This window comes from Balaenoptera acutorostrata, chromosome 6, assembly GCF_949987535.1.
Source record: "Balaenoptera acutorostrata chromosome 6, mBalAcu1.1, whole genome shotgun sequence".
In the NCBI taxonomy this organism is placed as follows: domain Eukaryota; kingdom Metazoa; phylum Chordata; class Mammalia; order Artiodactyla; family Balaenopteridae; genus Balaenoptera; species Balaenoptera acutorostrata.
Window position 1 is genome coordinate 30,398,423 of NC_080069.1, and position 16,565 is coordinate 30,414,987.

The 16,565-nt window shown below is 37.2% G+C and overlaps 1 protein-coding gene across 1 annotated transcript in view; it reads left to right on the forward strand.

Moving 5' to 3' along the window:
* Positions 1–16,565, forward strand: part of ZNF169 (zinc finger protein 169) — a 47,063-nt gene that overhangs the window by 14,639 nt on the left and 15,859 nt on the right. The window contains exons 3-5 of the mRNA XM_057547826.1: positions 3,003–3,041; positions 15,200–15,326; positions 15,817–15,912. Of these exons, the coding sequence (XP_057403809.1) occupies positions 3,003–3,041; positions 15,200–15,326; positions 15,817–15,912 (262 nt within the window). The remainder of the gene's footprint in view (positions 1–3,002; positions 3,042–15,199; positions 15,327–15,816; positions 15,913–16,565) is intronic.

A 16,565-nucleotide genomic window follows, 5' to 3' on the forward strand; every position in this document is an offset into this window, starting at 1 on the left:
TCTGCTGTGTGCAGGAGCCTTTGATGGTTTACAGACAGTGTTACCTATAGCAGAGCCTCCATTCTTATAAGACTTCCAACTTTTTTAGGGGTTTACCTATCACTGGAATTAAATATTTTGAAAAGTTTTCATTGACATATAATTCATTTCCAATAAAATTTGCCCTTTTAAAGAGTACAATTCAGTAGATTTTAATATATTCACAAAGTTGTGCAACATTCACCACTATCTAATTCCATAATGTTTTCAGACCCACCCCCACCCCAAAGAAACGCTGCACACATTAGGCGTCACTCCCCATTCTCCCCTCCCCCAGCTCTTGACAACCACTATTTTTATAGATTTGGTTGTTCTGGATGTTTCATATAAATGGACTCATATAATATGTGGTTTTTTGTGTCTGTTTTCTTTCACTTAGCATAATATTTTCAAGATTCATCCGCATTGTAGCCCAAATCAGTAATATTTCATTCTGCTTTAAGGTTGACTAATATTCCATTGTATGGCTATGAAACATTTTGTTTATTCATTTATCTATTGCTGGACATTTCAATTATTCCTATCATTTGAATTTAATTAATATTTTTTGGTCTGTGTGCATCTGACTGATTTTAATGATAAAATTGTAGTGTATTAAAACTAATGACTACCCCACTGTCATACCTTTAAAGCAAAGAAACCACAAACATTCATATTGAAATCAATGACTCTACAGGTTAAAAACATTCACAGATTTTCACTATTCCATCCCAATGTTTCTCAGTTATTGGAAATTTAACCTGTTCTCAATGTTTGAGAACCTATTTCTGTAGGAAATTTTGTTCATGAAATGAATTTTGGACTTACCACAAAATATGGCCAAGTGAAGAGACATGAGTGTTTTAAATCATATGAGCTACAACTCTATAGTAGAGTATCTGTGTTCTTTTGTCTGCTTTCAAAACCATCCACAAGATGCTCTAACACCTCTGCTCTCTATTCTACCACTAGCTTACCTTTCCCTCCTGCCAGATGTTTTACCCTACCCATATCGTAGGCTTTCTCCCTCTCCTGTTCATGGCATCTGTGTTCCCTTCCTCCCTACATACCTCATCTTGATTCTTAGCCCTCTGCTTTTTCCTCAACTATTCTGAATCTTACTCATCTTTTAAATTTTAATTTTTTTTGATACATAGTTTACATACCATAATTCACCCTGTGGATGAAATTATCAGACAAGGACTTTAAAGTTTCTACATTAACTATGCCCAATGAGGAAAGGAAAACATAGCACTCACTATCAGCTATCAGATAAAATCAACTTCAAGACAAAGGGAAAGAAGACCATTTCGGAATGATAAAGGAGTCACTTCATCAGGAGGACATAAGAGTTATGTGTGTATATAACTGTTCAAAATAACAAAGCTTCAAAATAATTGTCAGAATTAAAGGGAGAAAAAGGCCCCCCTTCGAGTAATTGATAGAACAACTAGGTAAAAAATTAGTAAAGACATAGATGATCTGAAGAAAACTAGCAACTGTGTTATCCTGGTTGATAATTATAGAACACTGCACCCTACAACTGTAGAATACACATTCTTTTCAAGTACGTTTGGTATGCTCACTAAGACAGACTATATTGGGCGTCTATAAAGGAAGTCTTAATAAATTTAAAAAGATTTAAAGAATACAAAGTATATTCTATGACTCTAAGAGAATTGTATTAGAAGTCAACAATAAGATAAATTTAAAATATTGGAAATTAAACAACACACTCTTTACTAATCCTTACATCAAAGAAGAAATTGTAAGAGAAATTAGAACAGAGTGATGATGGAAATACAACATATCAAAGCTTGTGGGAGGCTAACCTGGGTAGTTCTCCCTTGCCAGCCCTCTAGCAGTGCCCTCCACCACTTCTGGGGCTAGGGTCTCTGTGCTAGCCCCACCCCTGGCATCCAACTTGGAGACCCATGCACTGTCCCCAGAGGGACTGAGAGGAAGACAGAGTATTGCTGATTGGGCCCCCATATTCTCTCTCTCACTTGGCTTTCTGTTCCTTGTTGGGGAAGCTCATGGTCTGTGATTTGATGATGAGGTTACAAGGATTAGCAGTTGGGAAGTGACTTGAATGAACACCCCAGTGTCCTCACCTGCTTGCTTTCTTAGACTGGGATAGAGGCAGCTACATGTGGCCACAGTGCTAGCTTGCCAATCGGCTAATGAGCCACTCTGGACTTTATCTGAATTACTTTGGTATCAGGCACATTGCACCCAAAAGCAAGATCTCCTTTGCCTAATGAGAAAGAACTTCAGGACAGAAACATCATAGGCTCTGCCTTCAGTGGACTAATGTTGAATAGGAGAAAATTCATGTATACAACCTAAATCAAAACAGGCAATTCTGCAATAAAGATGGAGACAAACCATCTTGTTTTGTGACAGAAGAAATCTCAGATAATGGTTCCTTCTTGGTAGTGGGGATGGTCTTGAGGCATGGTCCTTGGGAGCCTGGTTTGGGGAAAGCTTGTAACATTGGCTCAGGTTAGATTCCTCCAAGACCCTCCCTGAGGAATTCTCTTGTATTTCTGGCAAGTGACCATGCCTCCACAAATTCTGCAGGAACAAGAACCAAGGGATTTGATGAGTGTAGAAGCAATGTCCGTCTAAACTCAGACTTTCCTACAAGGAGAGTGATACTTCAGGAAGAAGAACCCACAATTGTGTCATTTATGGCAGAGGCTTCAGATTCAATTATGAACTTGGGCAACATCAGAAAATTCATTTTGATGAGAAACCCTATGTGTGTGATAATGGAAGTAAATGCTTCACTGAAAGCTCAAAACTTACTCAGTATCAGAGGATTCATACTGGAGAGAAACTTTACAAGTGTACTGAATATTTTAAAAGCTTCAGTCAAAATTCTAATCTTCAGCATTAGAGATTTCACACTGGAGAGAAACCTTATGGATGTAACAATATAGGAAAAGAAAGGATTTAAATCCATCTCAAATCTCTTTCAGCACCAGAGCATCCATTTGGGAGAGAAACTTAAAAATCTGGTAAGTGTGAGATAGATAGCCTTTAGTTAGAACTCATACCTTGTTCCACATAGGCAAACTTACAAACTCATAGGGAGAAGCCCTATGAGTGTAAGGTGTGTGGGAAATCCTTTATCTGTAGCTTATATCTAACCCAACACCAAAGAATCTACTTCAGAGAGAAGCCCTACAGATGTGATGAATGGGGGAGGGGCTTCTGTTTGAACTCAGAACTTGGCCAGCACCAAAGAAGTTACAGCATGGGAAAAAAGCCATACAAATGTAGTATCTATAGGGAGTGCTTCAGCCAGAGCTTCTACCATCATTACCACCACAGAATCCCTACTGGTGAGAAACTCTATGGATGTGTAAGTGTGGGAAAGCCTTTTGTGAAATTGCAAATCTTATTCAGCATCAGGAAGTTTATACTGGAGAGAAACCCTCTGTATTAGACTGATAGGGCTGCCATAAAAGAGTATCACACACTAGGTGACCTAAACAACATAAATTTTATTTTCTCACAGTTCTGGGGGCTGGAAAATCTAAGATCCAGGTGCAGCCAATTCAGTTCCTGGTAAGGATTCTTCCTGGCTTGTAGATGGCTGGCTTCTTGCTGTGTGTTCATATGGCAGAGACAGAGTTCTGGTATCTCTTCCTCTTATGAGGCACCATTCCTATTGGATCAGGGCCCCACCCTTATGACCTCCCTTAGCCTCAATACTTCCTTAGAGGCCCCATCTCTAAATACAACCAAATTGGGGTTAAGCCTTCAACATAATTTTGTGGGACATAATTCAGTCCATGGCATTCCACCCCCGGCCCTTCAAAATTCATGTCCTTCTGACATGAACATACATTATTTCATCTTAACAGCTCCCCCAGATCTTAACTCATACCAGCATCAACTTTAAAGCCCAAAGTCTCGTCTAAGTATCTAAATCAGATACAGGTGAGACATGAATAAAGGTACCATTTATCCTAAGGTAAAATTCCTCTCCAGTTGTGAACCTGTGAAACCAGGCAAGTTATGTACTTGCAAAATAAAATGATGGACAGGAGTAGGTTACACATTCCCATTCTAAACGGGAGAAATCAGAAGGAAGATAGGGTGAAGGATTCTAAATAAGTCCAAACCTAGCAAGGTAAATTGTATTAGATCCTAAGGCTGGAGAATAACCCTCTGGTTTGATGTTCTACTCTCCAGGCCCACTGGATTGGCAGTACCCCTTTGGCCCAGAGGGGTGACCCTGCCTCTGTGGCTTTCTGAGAGGGCCCTGCTGTAAGCAAGGAGTGGCAGCCTTGCCCCCTGGGCCTGTGGTGGGATTAACAGCCCTGACAACTTACGAATAGCCTCTTTTTCCTTGAAGGATAATGCATATTCACACTCTTCCTGTTTCATCCCATTTTCTGTGCCTACTTTAGTCACAGCTGCAGTGTTTTTGTGGGTATACTTCCATCTTTTCCTGGCTTCTGCTGAGATGGCTGATTAAATTCATGGTTCACACCCATACTAATTACCTTATCAAATTGTTCAGACATGCCCTCAGTGCTCTCCTCAGAACAAGTTTTCTCTCTCTTTTTTTTACAATGTAGATAAGTTAAGAATTTTCCAATCTTCAGTATGGGTTCATTTTTACTTAACAATTACTTCTTCAATTCATCTTTCTTCTTTCACATTTTACCATAAGTAGTCAGGAGGAACCAAGCCACTCCTTAACACTGCTTTGAAATCTCGGTTAAATATCCAGTCTCATCACTCACAAGTTCAACCTTCCACAGAACACTAGAACACAGTTCACTCGAGTTCTTTGCCACTTTATAGCAAGGATCACCTTTCCTCCAGTTTCCAGTAACCTGTTCCTCATTTCCATCTGAGACATCACCAGAATGTCCTTTAACATCTATATTTCTGCCATCATTTTTTTCATTATTTATGTATTCTCTAAAAAGATGGAACTTTTCTTTTCAGCTCTTCTCTTTCTGAGCCCTCATAAAAATCACCTTTAATGTTTGTATTTCTACCAACAGTCCCTTCATGTCAATCTCAGATTTTTCTAGCATGCACCACAAAATTCTTCCAATCTCTACCCATCATACAGTTTCAAAGCCATGTCCACAGTTTTAGGAATTTGTTACAGCAGCACCCCACTGTCAGTACCAAAATCTGTATTAGTCTGCTAGGGCTGCCGTAACAAAATACCATTGACTGGTGACTTAAACAACAGAAATTTATTTCTCACAGTTTTCAAAGCTGGGAAGTTAAAATTAGGGTACTGGCTGATTTGGTTCCTGGTGAGGGCTCTCTTCCTGGCTTTCATACTGCTGCCTTCTTGTTGTGTGCTCACATAGCAGCATCAGAAAGAGAGTAAGCTCTGGTCTCTTCTTCTTATAAGGTACCAACCCTATCAGGGCCCTACCTTTCTGACCTTATTTAACCTTATCCCTTGCATGCCATATCTCCAAATATAGACACATTGAGAATAAGGGGTCAACATGAATTTTGAGAGGACACAATTTAGTCCATAGCACCCCACAAATGTTATGAGTGTGGAAAAACCTTTAGTCAAAATTCACAACAAGCATCAGAGAGTACACAAGTAAAAATTCACAGGGGTGGAGAGAACCCTTAAATACAGTGAATGTGAAACTCTGGATTTGTTCAGTGTCAAGAAGACTGATAGAGGGAGAAAGGCCATAGATACAAGTGACATGTAGGAAGCTTCAATGTGCTAAGCCCATATGGAGCCTGACTCCACATCAGAGTGTTGACACCAGGAAGCATAAGGAACATGAGGAAGATTCTGATGATACTCAGTGTATGTAAGATCATGAGAGCCCTGTGAATAATCTCTTTCCAATTTGTTGAAAGTATTAGTCTGGGCCATCTACTAGGATATGGAAAGTGCCCTTGGAAACACATCTCCTTAAAAGTGACTTTAAATTTTTTTGTTGATGTGAAATTCACATAACATAAAGTTAGCCGTTTTAATATGTACAATTCAGTGGCATTTAATACATTCACAGTGTTGTGCAACCATCACCTCTATCTAGTTCCAGCATTTTTATCATTAAGCAATCACTCCCTATTTGCTCCTCTTCCAAGATACTGACAACCACTAACCCTCTTGTGTCTCTATGGTTTTACCTGTTGTGGATATTTCATATAAATGGAATCATACAATTAAAAAAAAACTTTGTGATATGAAAAATGACAGAGTAAGAGAAATCCATGATCGTACCTGCTCAAAAGCAACTAATGGGCTGCCAGAAACTGTCAGAATTAACTTTTGTAAAACTTCGGAATCTAGTCAAAACTGGAAGATTTGGTGAAGAAAGAAGCTGCTTAGTTTGTGGCAGGAGAGTACTGTGGCATTTTAAACTGCCTGCCTACCAACTATCCATGAGGAAGCCCCAGCACAAAGACTTTAAATCAACTATCTTAAATATGCATAAAGAGCTAAAGGAAACCATGGAAATGGAACGAAAGGAACTAGGTCAACAATGTTTGAACAAATAGAGATTATCAATAAAGAGAAATTATAGAAGGGAACCATATAGAAATCTTGGAGCTGCAAAGTACAATAACTGAAGGGAAATTTTCATTATAGGGGTTCAACAGCATATTTAAACAGGTAAAATTAAGTCTGTGCACTTGGAAATATTTCAACTGAGGTTACGCATTGTGAGGAACAGAAAGGAAAGATTAACGAAAGATGAACAGAGCTTGAAAGACCTGTGCGACACCATCAGGTTTACTTACATACACATAATGGGAATTGCAGAAGGAAAGGGGAGAGAGAAAATTTCAAGAAATAATATACAGAAACTTCCCAAATTTGATAAAAGAATAAATCTATACATCCCTGACACTAAACAGACTCCAAGTAGGATAAACTCAAAAAGATCCACACCAAATTGTCAAAACCCAAAGACAGAATTTTGAAAGCAGCAAGTGAGAAGTTGTTTGTTACCTACAAGGGACCCTCAAATAGATTAACAGCCAATTTCTCATCAGAAACCATGGAGGCCACCAGTAGAGAGATAACACATTTTAAGTCTTGGAAGAAAAACTGTCAACTAAGAATTCTATATCTGGCAAATTATTCTTGAAGAATGAGGGAGAAATTAAGATGTTACCAGATAAAATCTGAGAGAGCTCATTAACAGTAGACCTGCTCTACAAAAACCCAAAAAACAAAGCAAAACAAAACAAAAAATTCAAGCTGATTTGAAAAGGACACTAGATAGTAACTCTAAACCATAAGAAAGAAAAGTGAACACTAGTACAGAGGCTTGTGTAAAAGCCAGTATTATTGTGCTTTTTGTTTGGTTTATAACTTCTGCTTTTTCTATATGATTCAGGCAAACACAAAAAAATATACATCTGTGTTAATGGGCATACACTGTATAAAGATGTAATCTTGGACAATTACAAAATAAGGGGAGAGGAATGGAAAAGTATAGGAGCAGAGTGTTTGTATACTATTGAAACTAAGTTAGTAGATTTTTACAAGTTTAACATGTTAACATGGTAACCACTAAGAAAATACTTTAAAATATACAGAAAGTGAAAGAAACGATAAAAGTGAAAAAATACAAGAAAAAAATCAATAAATATGTTAAAAGGCAGTAATGGAGGAACTGAGGAACAAAAGATATACACAGAAAACAAAAGGCTAAATGGCAGAAGTAAATCCTTCCTTTTCAGTAATCACATTAAATATAAATGGAATAAACTCCCCAATCAAAAGGCCTAGGTTAGCAGTTTGGATTAAAAAAAACCCCAAGATCTATACATATACTGCCTACAAGAGACTCACTTTAGATAATATGGACATAAAGAGATTGAAAGTAAAAGGATGGAAAAAGATATTTCATACAAATAGTAATCAAAAGAGAGTTGGGATGGCCGTATCATGAGACAAAGCAGATTTTAAATTAGGAAAAGATAATAAAATGAAGAAAGACATATATTGATAAAAGGTTCACTACAGAAATAATATATAACAATTATAAATATAAACATAACCTAGCAATATAGTCCCAAAATATATGGAGTAAAAATGGACAGAATTGAGAGAAAAATAGGTCTACAATAATGGTTGGTGATTTCAATACCCAGCTTTCTATACTGCATAGGGCAGCCAGACAGGAGATCAACAAAGAAATATAGAACTTGAACTACACTGTAAATCAGTTTCACCTAACCCCACAACTGCAAAATATATATTCCACTCAAGTGCACATGGAACGTTCTCCAGGATAGACCATATGTTAGGCCACAGGTAAGCCTTAAGTTTGAAATGATTGAAATCTTACAAAGTAACTTTTCTGTTCACAATGGAATGAAACTAGAAATGAATAACAGAACTTTGGAAAATTCACAAATATGTGGAAACTAAGTAGGACACTCTTAAACAACTAATGTGTCAAGAAGAAAAATCACAAAGTAGAAAATACTTTGGGAGACAAATGGAAATGAAAACATGACATACCAAAACTTATGGAATATGGTGAAAACAGTGCTCAGAGGGAAATTTATAGCTGTAAATGCATGTATTAAGGGAGAACTCAATAACCTAACTGTATAACCTATGTAACTAGAAAAAGAAGCACCAACTAAACTCAAGCTAGCAGAAGGCAGGAAATAATAAAAGAGCAAAGACAAAATAGAGAATAGAAAAATGATAGAGAAATCAACAAAACCTAAAGTTGGTTCCTTAAAAAGATTAACAAAGTTGACAAACCTTTATCTAAATTGACTAACAAAAAAAAAACTCAAGTTACTAAAATCAGAAATGAAATTGGAAACTTTATTATCAACTTTTTAAAAATATAGAGGATTATAAGGGAATACTGTTAACAGCTGTATGCCAACAAATATGCTACCCAAGGTGAAATGGACAAATTTCGAGACATGCACAATTTATCTCAACTGACTCAGGAAAGAATAGAAATTATGGATAGATCTATAACTAGTGAGGACATTGGAGCAGTCATTAAAAAAACCTCCCAACAGAGAAAAGCTCACAATGAGATGGCTTCACTTGTTAATTCTACTAAATATATAAATATATAAAGAAGAGTTAACACAAATCTTTCTCAAACTATTCCAAAATACTGGAGAGGACACTTTCTGTCTCATTCTGTGACACATTGCTCTGACTACAGAGGTCTCAGACAAAGACACTACAAGAAAAGAAAACTACAGGCTAATATCCCGTATGAATATAGGGGCAAAAAATCCTCACCAAAATGCTGTAACTCATGACCAAGTGAGATTTACAGTGATGTTTCAAAATATTAAAATCCTGTAATATACTTCATTCAGAGAATGAAGGATAAAAACTGCATGATCATTTCAATTGATGATGAAAAAGCACTTGACAAAATTCAGCACTCTTTCATGGTAAACATTCAGGAAACTAGGAATAGATGAAAACTTCTTCAACATGATAAAGGCCTTATATGAAAAATCCACACTAATGTTGTTCTTTATGGTGAAAGACTGAAAGCTTTTCCCTGAAGAACAGTACAAGATAAGGATGTCAGCTTTTGCCACTTCTGTTCAACATAGTACTGGCAGTTCTAGCCAGAATAATTAGGCAGAAAAAGAAAAGGCATCCACATTCAAAAAGAAGTAAAATTATTTCTTTCCTCCAGACATTATCTCAAATCTATACAACCCTAGAATCCACAAAAAAATTGTTAGAGCTAATAAATGAATTCAGCAAAATTTCAGGACACAAAATCAACACACAAAAGTCAGTTGTATTTATGTACGTTTTCAAAGAACTATTCAAACAGGAAATATTTTTTAAAATCCCATTTATAATAGCATCAAAAATAATAGAATATTCAGTAATAAACCAAGCAGGCAAAAGCCTTGTTCACTGAAAAGTGCAAAACATTGCTGAAATTAAAGGAGACCTAAATAAATGGAAAGACTTCCCATGCTTATGGATTGGAAGACAATATTGCTAAGATGACAGTAATATCCAAAGTGATCTATGGATTCAATACAGTCCCTATCAAAGTACCATTCGTGTTTTATATAAATAGAAAAACCTATCCTAAAATTCATTTGGAATGTCATAGGACCCTGAATAGTCAAAACAATCTTGAAAAACGAAAAGAAAGTTGGAGGACTCACTCTGCTTTATTTCAATACTTAGCTCCAAGCTACAAACAGCGGCAAAACAGTGTTATACTGCCATAAGTATAAACATATAGATCAGTGGAATAGAACTGAGAGCCCAGAAAAATATCCCTCTTACATATGATCAATTGATTTTTGACAAGGATGCCAAGACTATTCAATTGAAAAAGAACAGTCTATACAAGTGGTGCTTGGACAACTGGATATCCAGAACTAAAAGAACACACTTGAGAAAAATGAAAAATTAGAAAGCCTCTGCAAAGAAATAGAAGATGTAATGAATAAGCATATGGAAATTTCAGAACTGAGAAATACGTGCCTGAAAGAAAAAGTTCAGAAGATGGGCTTAAGAGCAGATTGGAGGTAACAGAGAAATTATTGAACTATAAGATGGAATAATAGAAATTACCCAATCTGTGCAACAGGAAGAAAATATACTGGGAAAAAGATGAACAGAGTCTCAAGAATTGTGAGAGTATAACAAAATATCTAACATTTGTGTTACTGCAGTTCTGGAAGAAGAAGCAAAGAAGGGCAGGGTTGAAAAAGTATTAGAATAATTAATGGCTGATAAGTTCCTAAATTTGGCAAGAGATGTAAACCTATAGATTCAAAAAGCTGAGTGTATCCCAAACATGATAAGCCCACTGAAATCCACACCAGGATACATTATAATGAAACTCCTGAACACTAAAAATGAAGAAAACATCTTGAAATCAGCTAGAGAAAAATAACACATTTCTTACAGAGGAAGAAAACTATTAGAATGGTAGTGAATTTCTCATCAGAAATGAGAGTCTAGATGGAAAGTGGTGTGATGTTTTTCAGGCACTGAAGGAAAAGAATTGTAAACCCCAAATCCTATATGAAATGAAAATATTTTTCACAAATGAAGAGGAATCATAAAAAAAAGATACATCATGCAGACATTAATCAAACGAAAGCAAGAGTGGCTATATTAATATCAGGTAAGATAGACTTCAAAGAAAATTACCAGATACAGAGGGTGATAAATTGGTCAATTCACCAGCAAGACATAGGGATGCTTAATGTGTATACATCAAATAACTGAGCTTCAAAAGATGTGAAGAGAAAACTGAAAGGAGAAATACACAAATCAACAATTAGAGACTTCAACACCTTTCTCTCAATGTTATATAGAATAATTAGACCCCAAATCAGTAGGAGCTCAACAACGCCATCAACCAACAGAATCTAATCAACATTTACAGAACATTCCACCTAACGATAGCAAAATGCATATTCTTACAGTCAGCCCTCCATATCCATGGGTTCCACATCTGCAGATTCAACCAACTGCAGATCAAAAATTAAAAAAAATTTTTTCCAAAAGTTCCAAAAAGCAAAATTTGAATTTGCTGTGTGCCAGCAACTATTTACATAGTTTACATAGCATTTACATTGTATTTACAACTATTTACATGGCATTACATTGGATTAGGCATTATAAGTAATCTAGAGATGACTTAAAGTATACAGGAGGATGTGTGTAGGTTATATACAAATACCATGCCATTTAATATACAGGACTTGAGCATCTATGGATTTTGGTATCTGAAGGGGGGTTCTGGAACCAATCCTCTGTGGATACTGAGGGATGACTGTATGAAGATAGATATATTCTGGGCCATAAAACAACACATGAAACAAAAAATTTGTTTACCTTAATGAATTAAAAAAATTAAATCATGCAAAGTATGTTGTCTGACCACAATGGAATCAAACTTGACACCAGTAAGAGAAAGTTAACAGAAAAATCTCTAAGCGCTTAGAAAATAACACACTGCTAAATAATCTGGGCATCAAAAATGACATCTCAAGGGAAATAAAAACCTGCATGAAAGTGAATGAAAAGGAAAATATGAGATATCAAAGTATGTGGGATGCAGCTAAAGCAGTCATGAGAGAAAAACCTGTAACATTAAATGTATATGTTAGAAAACAGGAAGTCTCAAGTCAATAATCTAGGCTTCTGCCTCAAGAACCTAGAAAAATAAGAGCAAAGTAAACTCAGAGGAACAAAATGGAAGGAAATAATAGTGATAAAGGCAGAAATCAATGAAATTGAAAATAAAAGGAATAGAGAAAATCAGTGAAATAAAGAGCTGGTTCTTTGAAAACAATAAAATTGACTAAACTTTAGCAAGACTAAGAAAAAAAGGGTAGACACAAATTACCAGTATCAAGAATGAAACAAGGGGTATTACTACATACTCTGTAGCCATCAACAGAATATCCACCCATAAATTTGACAACTTAGATGAAACGGGACTGGTTTCCTTGAAAAACAAACTGTTGTACTTTAACTTGACCAATATGGAGTAGATAATTTGAACAGAGCTATAACTATTAAGAAAATCCAATTTATAATTTAAAAACTCCACAAAAGAAATTTATAGGCCCAGGTGATTTTACTGTGGAATTCTGCCAAATTTTTAAAGGAGACTTAAACACCAATGCTACATGATTTTTGTTTCAGAAAATAGGAGGGAACACTTTCTAATTCACTTTATGAATATTATGCTGGTAATAAAACCAGACAAGGATAATAGAAAAAATGAAAACTACAGGTCAACATCTCTCATGAATATAGACATGAAAATCCTTAAATTATTAGCAGATTGAATTCAACAATATATAAAAATAACTGTACACCATTATCAAGTGTGATTTATTCCAGGGACACAAGACTGGTTTCATATTTGAAACTCAATCAGTGTAATCCCCCATATTAACAGGCTAAAGAAGAAAGACCACATGATTATATTAATATCAGTTGATTCAGTACAAGCATTTGGCAGAATTCAATAACCATTTGTGGGGGGAAAAAAACACCTTAGAACAATAGAAACAGGGGAACTCCTCTACTTGATTAGGGACATCTACAAAAACATCTATAAATAACATTATTTTTTTTTAAATATAAAATATACATATACATAACAAAATTTTCACCATTTTAAAACGTCCAGTTCATTGGCATTAAGTTCATTCACACCATTGTGCAGTCATCACCTTTCTTCATTTCCAGAACTTTTTCATCTTCCTAGACTGAAACTCTATCCATTATATAATAACTCCCCATTCCCCACTCCCCCCAGCTCCTGGTAACCTCTGTTTGACTTTGTCTCTATGAATTTGCCTATTCCAGGTACCTGCTATAAGTGGAATCAAACAATATTTGTCCTTTGTGACTGGCTTATTTCACTTAGCATAATGTTTTCAAGGCTAATCTCTGATGTAGCATGTATCAGAATTTCCTTCCTTTTTAAGGTGGAAAAGTATACAGTTTTTTGTATATATGTACTACATTTTCTTATCTATTTTTCTGTTGATGGACATTTGGGTTGTTGCCACCTTTGAGCTATTGTGAATAATGCTGTTATGGGCATTGGTGTATGAGTATCTGAGTTCTTGCTTTTGATTCTTTGGGGTATATACCGAGGATTAAAATTGCTGGATCATATGGTAAATTGTATGTTTAACTTTTTTTTTTTGTATGTTAACTTTTTGAGGAACTGCTGAACTCTTTTCCACAGAAACCATACCATTTTACTTTTTCCACAACAATGCACAAAGGTTCCAGTTTCTCCACTCCCTCCCAAAACCTGTTTTTTTCTGTTTCTTTGGTAATAGCTATCCTAATGGGTGTGATGTGGTATCTTTGTGGAACAGTATTCTTAATGCTTTGAGACATTATGTTTTCCTCCTCATATCAAGAACAAGGCAAGGATGTCTGCTCCCACCACCCTTATTCACTTTTGTGCTAGAAGTTCTATAGTAAGGCAAGACAGGAAATAAAATACATATAGATTATAAGGAAAGAAATAAATCTGTCCCTATATGCAAATACCATGATTGTCTATATAGGAAATCTTAAGGAATCTAGGAGAAAAAAAACTCCTAGAGCTAGTAAGTGAGTTCAGCCATGTTGCAGGATTCAAGATAAGCATACAAACAATTTATTTCTATATCATAGCAATGAACAAAATCTATATCATTTTTTTTATTTAGGCTTTTTAAAAAATTTATTTGTTTATTTATTTTTGCTGTGTTGGGTCTTCGTTTCTGTGCAAGGGCTTTCTCTAGTTGCAGCGAGCGGGGGCCACTCTTCATCGCGGTGCGCGGGGCTCTCACTATCGCGGCCTCTCTTGTTTCGGAGCACAGGCTCCAGACGCGCAAGCTCAGTAGTTGTGGCTCACGGGCCCAGTTGCTCCGCGGCATGTGGGATCTTCCCAGGCCAGGGCTCGAACCTGTGTCCCCTGCATTAGCAGGGAGATTCTCAACCACTGCGCCACCAGGGAAGCCCCTATATCATTTTTAACTGAACTAAAAATACAATACCATTAAAATCACTAAAAAAAAGAAAAATGAAGGAATTTTTAGGTATCAGTTTTTAAACAAAACCTACTTAGGATTTGTATGCTGAAAACCACAACATGCTGATGAAAGACATCAAAGAACATCTCAGTAAATGGAGAGACATCTCATGTTCATAGATTTGAAGAGTCAACATGGTAAAGGTGTCAGTTCTTCCTAAATTGATATACAGTTTAATGCAAATCTTGTCAAGATTCCAGCAGGGTTTTTTGGTAGATATAGAAGAGATTATTCTAAAATTTATATGGAAAGGCACATGCCCTAGAATAGGTAAAATATCTTTAAAATGAAGAATAAAGGGGGAGGAATCACTCTACCTGATTTCAAGACCTACAGGATATCTACAGTAATCAAAACTGTGATTTTCACAGCATCGTAGACATAAAGATCAATAGAATAGAGAACCCCTGAATAGAGCCACCAGCAATGTGGGAGAAGGATTAGTAGTCTTCAACACATGGCAAAAGGGTTCAGGTTGAAAGCAGGATCTATCTATCTATCTCACCCGCATGCCCCACGCTAGCCTTATTGCTGCCGTGGCCCTGGTTAGTAGCTTAGGTTAAGTTGACTAGTGGGCATGGGTGGCTTCTGGGTGAGCAGGGATGTGTTTGTGTTACAGACATTAATGGCCTTCAAGGATGTGGCTGTGGCCTTCACCCAAAAGGAGTGGAAGCTACTGAGTCCTGCTCAGAGGACCCTGTATCGGGATGTAATGCTGGAGAACTACAGCCATATGGTGTCGCTGGGTAAGGTTGACCTGTCTCATGTCTCAGACTCTGCCTGTGGGCATCTTAAGATTTTATGGAGCAGCCACCATTCTTTGGGCTCAGAAAGAAACATTTTCCCTACACCCAGAGAATGTCTGGATTCTATAGAGTTGGAGATAGTGAAGTTATGTGTGTGTGTGTTGCTGAGGGGGGGGAGGATATGATGTTGCATTTGCAGGCCTCTTCCAAGGCTGGGCCCTCCTCCAAAGTGATCTTGCTTCAAATGGGTGAATATTTGTATTTACTCAAGCACAGGGGAGAATCATATACTGCCTTTAGATCCAGGATTCCTCCCTCCCCTTAGTCATCTTTTCTCAGCATTCAGAGAAACTTTTTCCCCCTCCACCCACCCTGCCATGCTTCCCTACCCTCTTCTTAGTCATTGCATTCCCCAGCTGAGTCCGAGTTCTGTGATAGCCTCTTAAGTCACTAACCCAAGATCACCTTGGTTTTTTTCCCCTGTGAGTAGGAATTGCCTTTCCTAAACCAAAACTCATCACACAACTGGAGCAAGGGGATGAGCCCTGGAGAGAGGAGAGTGAAAGTCTTCTGGACCTTTGTCCAGGTAAGTGGGAAACACCAGGCAGACAAGGAGACAAGGCAGTGAGGCGCTCAGCAGGTGAGGAAAGAGGAGCATCTGTGAGCTTCTGGGGAGAAAGCTCTTCTGCAGGCCTCCCTTCTATGCTATTCCACTCAGCCCAGAGAGGGCTTCCCTGGCAACCCCCTCCTTCCTCCCCCAAAAGAGCCACACTCCGCTCATTTGGTGTCCCTTGTCCAGCACTTCTAGGATCTCCCCATTCTTGAACTTTTGTTGGTTGGCCTGACCTTTAACATAGCACTTATCCTCTGAGACTAAGTCATCTACCCTGCAAGATTCTGTCCAGTAACCTGGTAACGTTTTTGTGCATCGGTTCTACCCCGTAAGTTCCCATTACTTTGTTTCTTCGATGATGGGTTATTTAAGATTACAACAGGGTGTGAAGAATTATACGAGTGCCAATCTGCCTTCCCTGCAGCCTAAGAAATAGACCATGATAAGACGAGGTGACAACCCCCTGGTTGTGTCCCACTCCTCCTGCCCCTGAGAATCCGACTTAGGCATTAGCATGCCCATGATTGCCTTTAGCCTTTTAACCATTCAGCAGGTCTTTCAACCATATAGAGAGTTGTTTTGCATGTTTGTAAACTTCTCTGCACATAGTATTATATTGTATACCT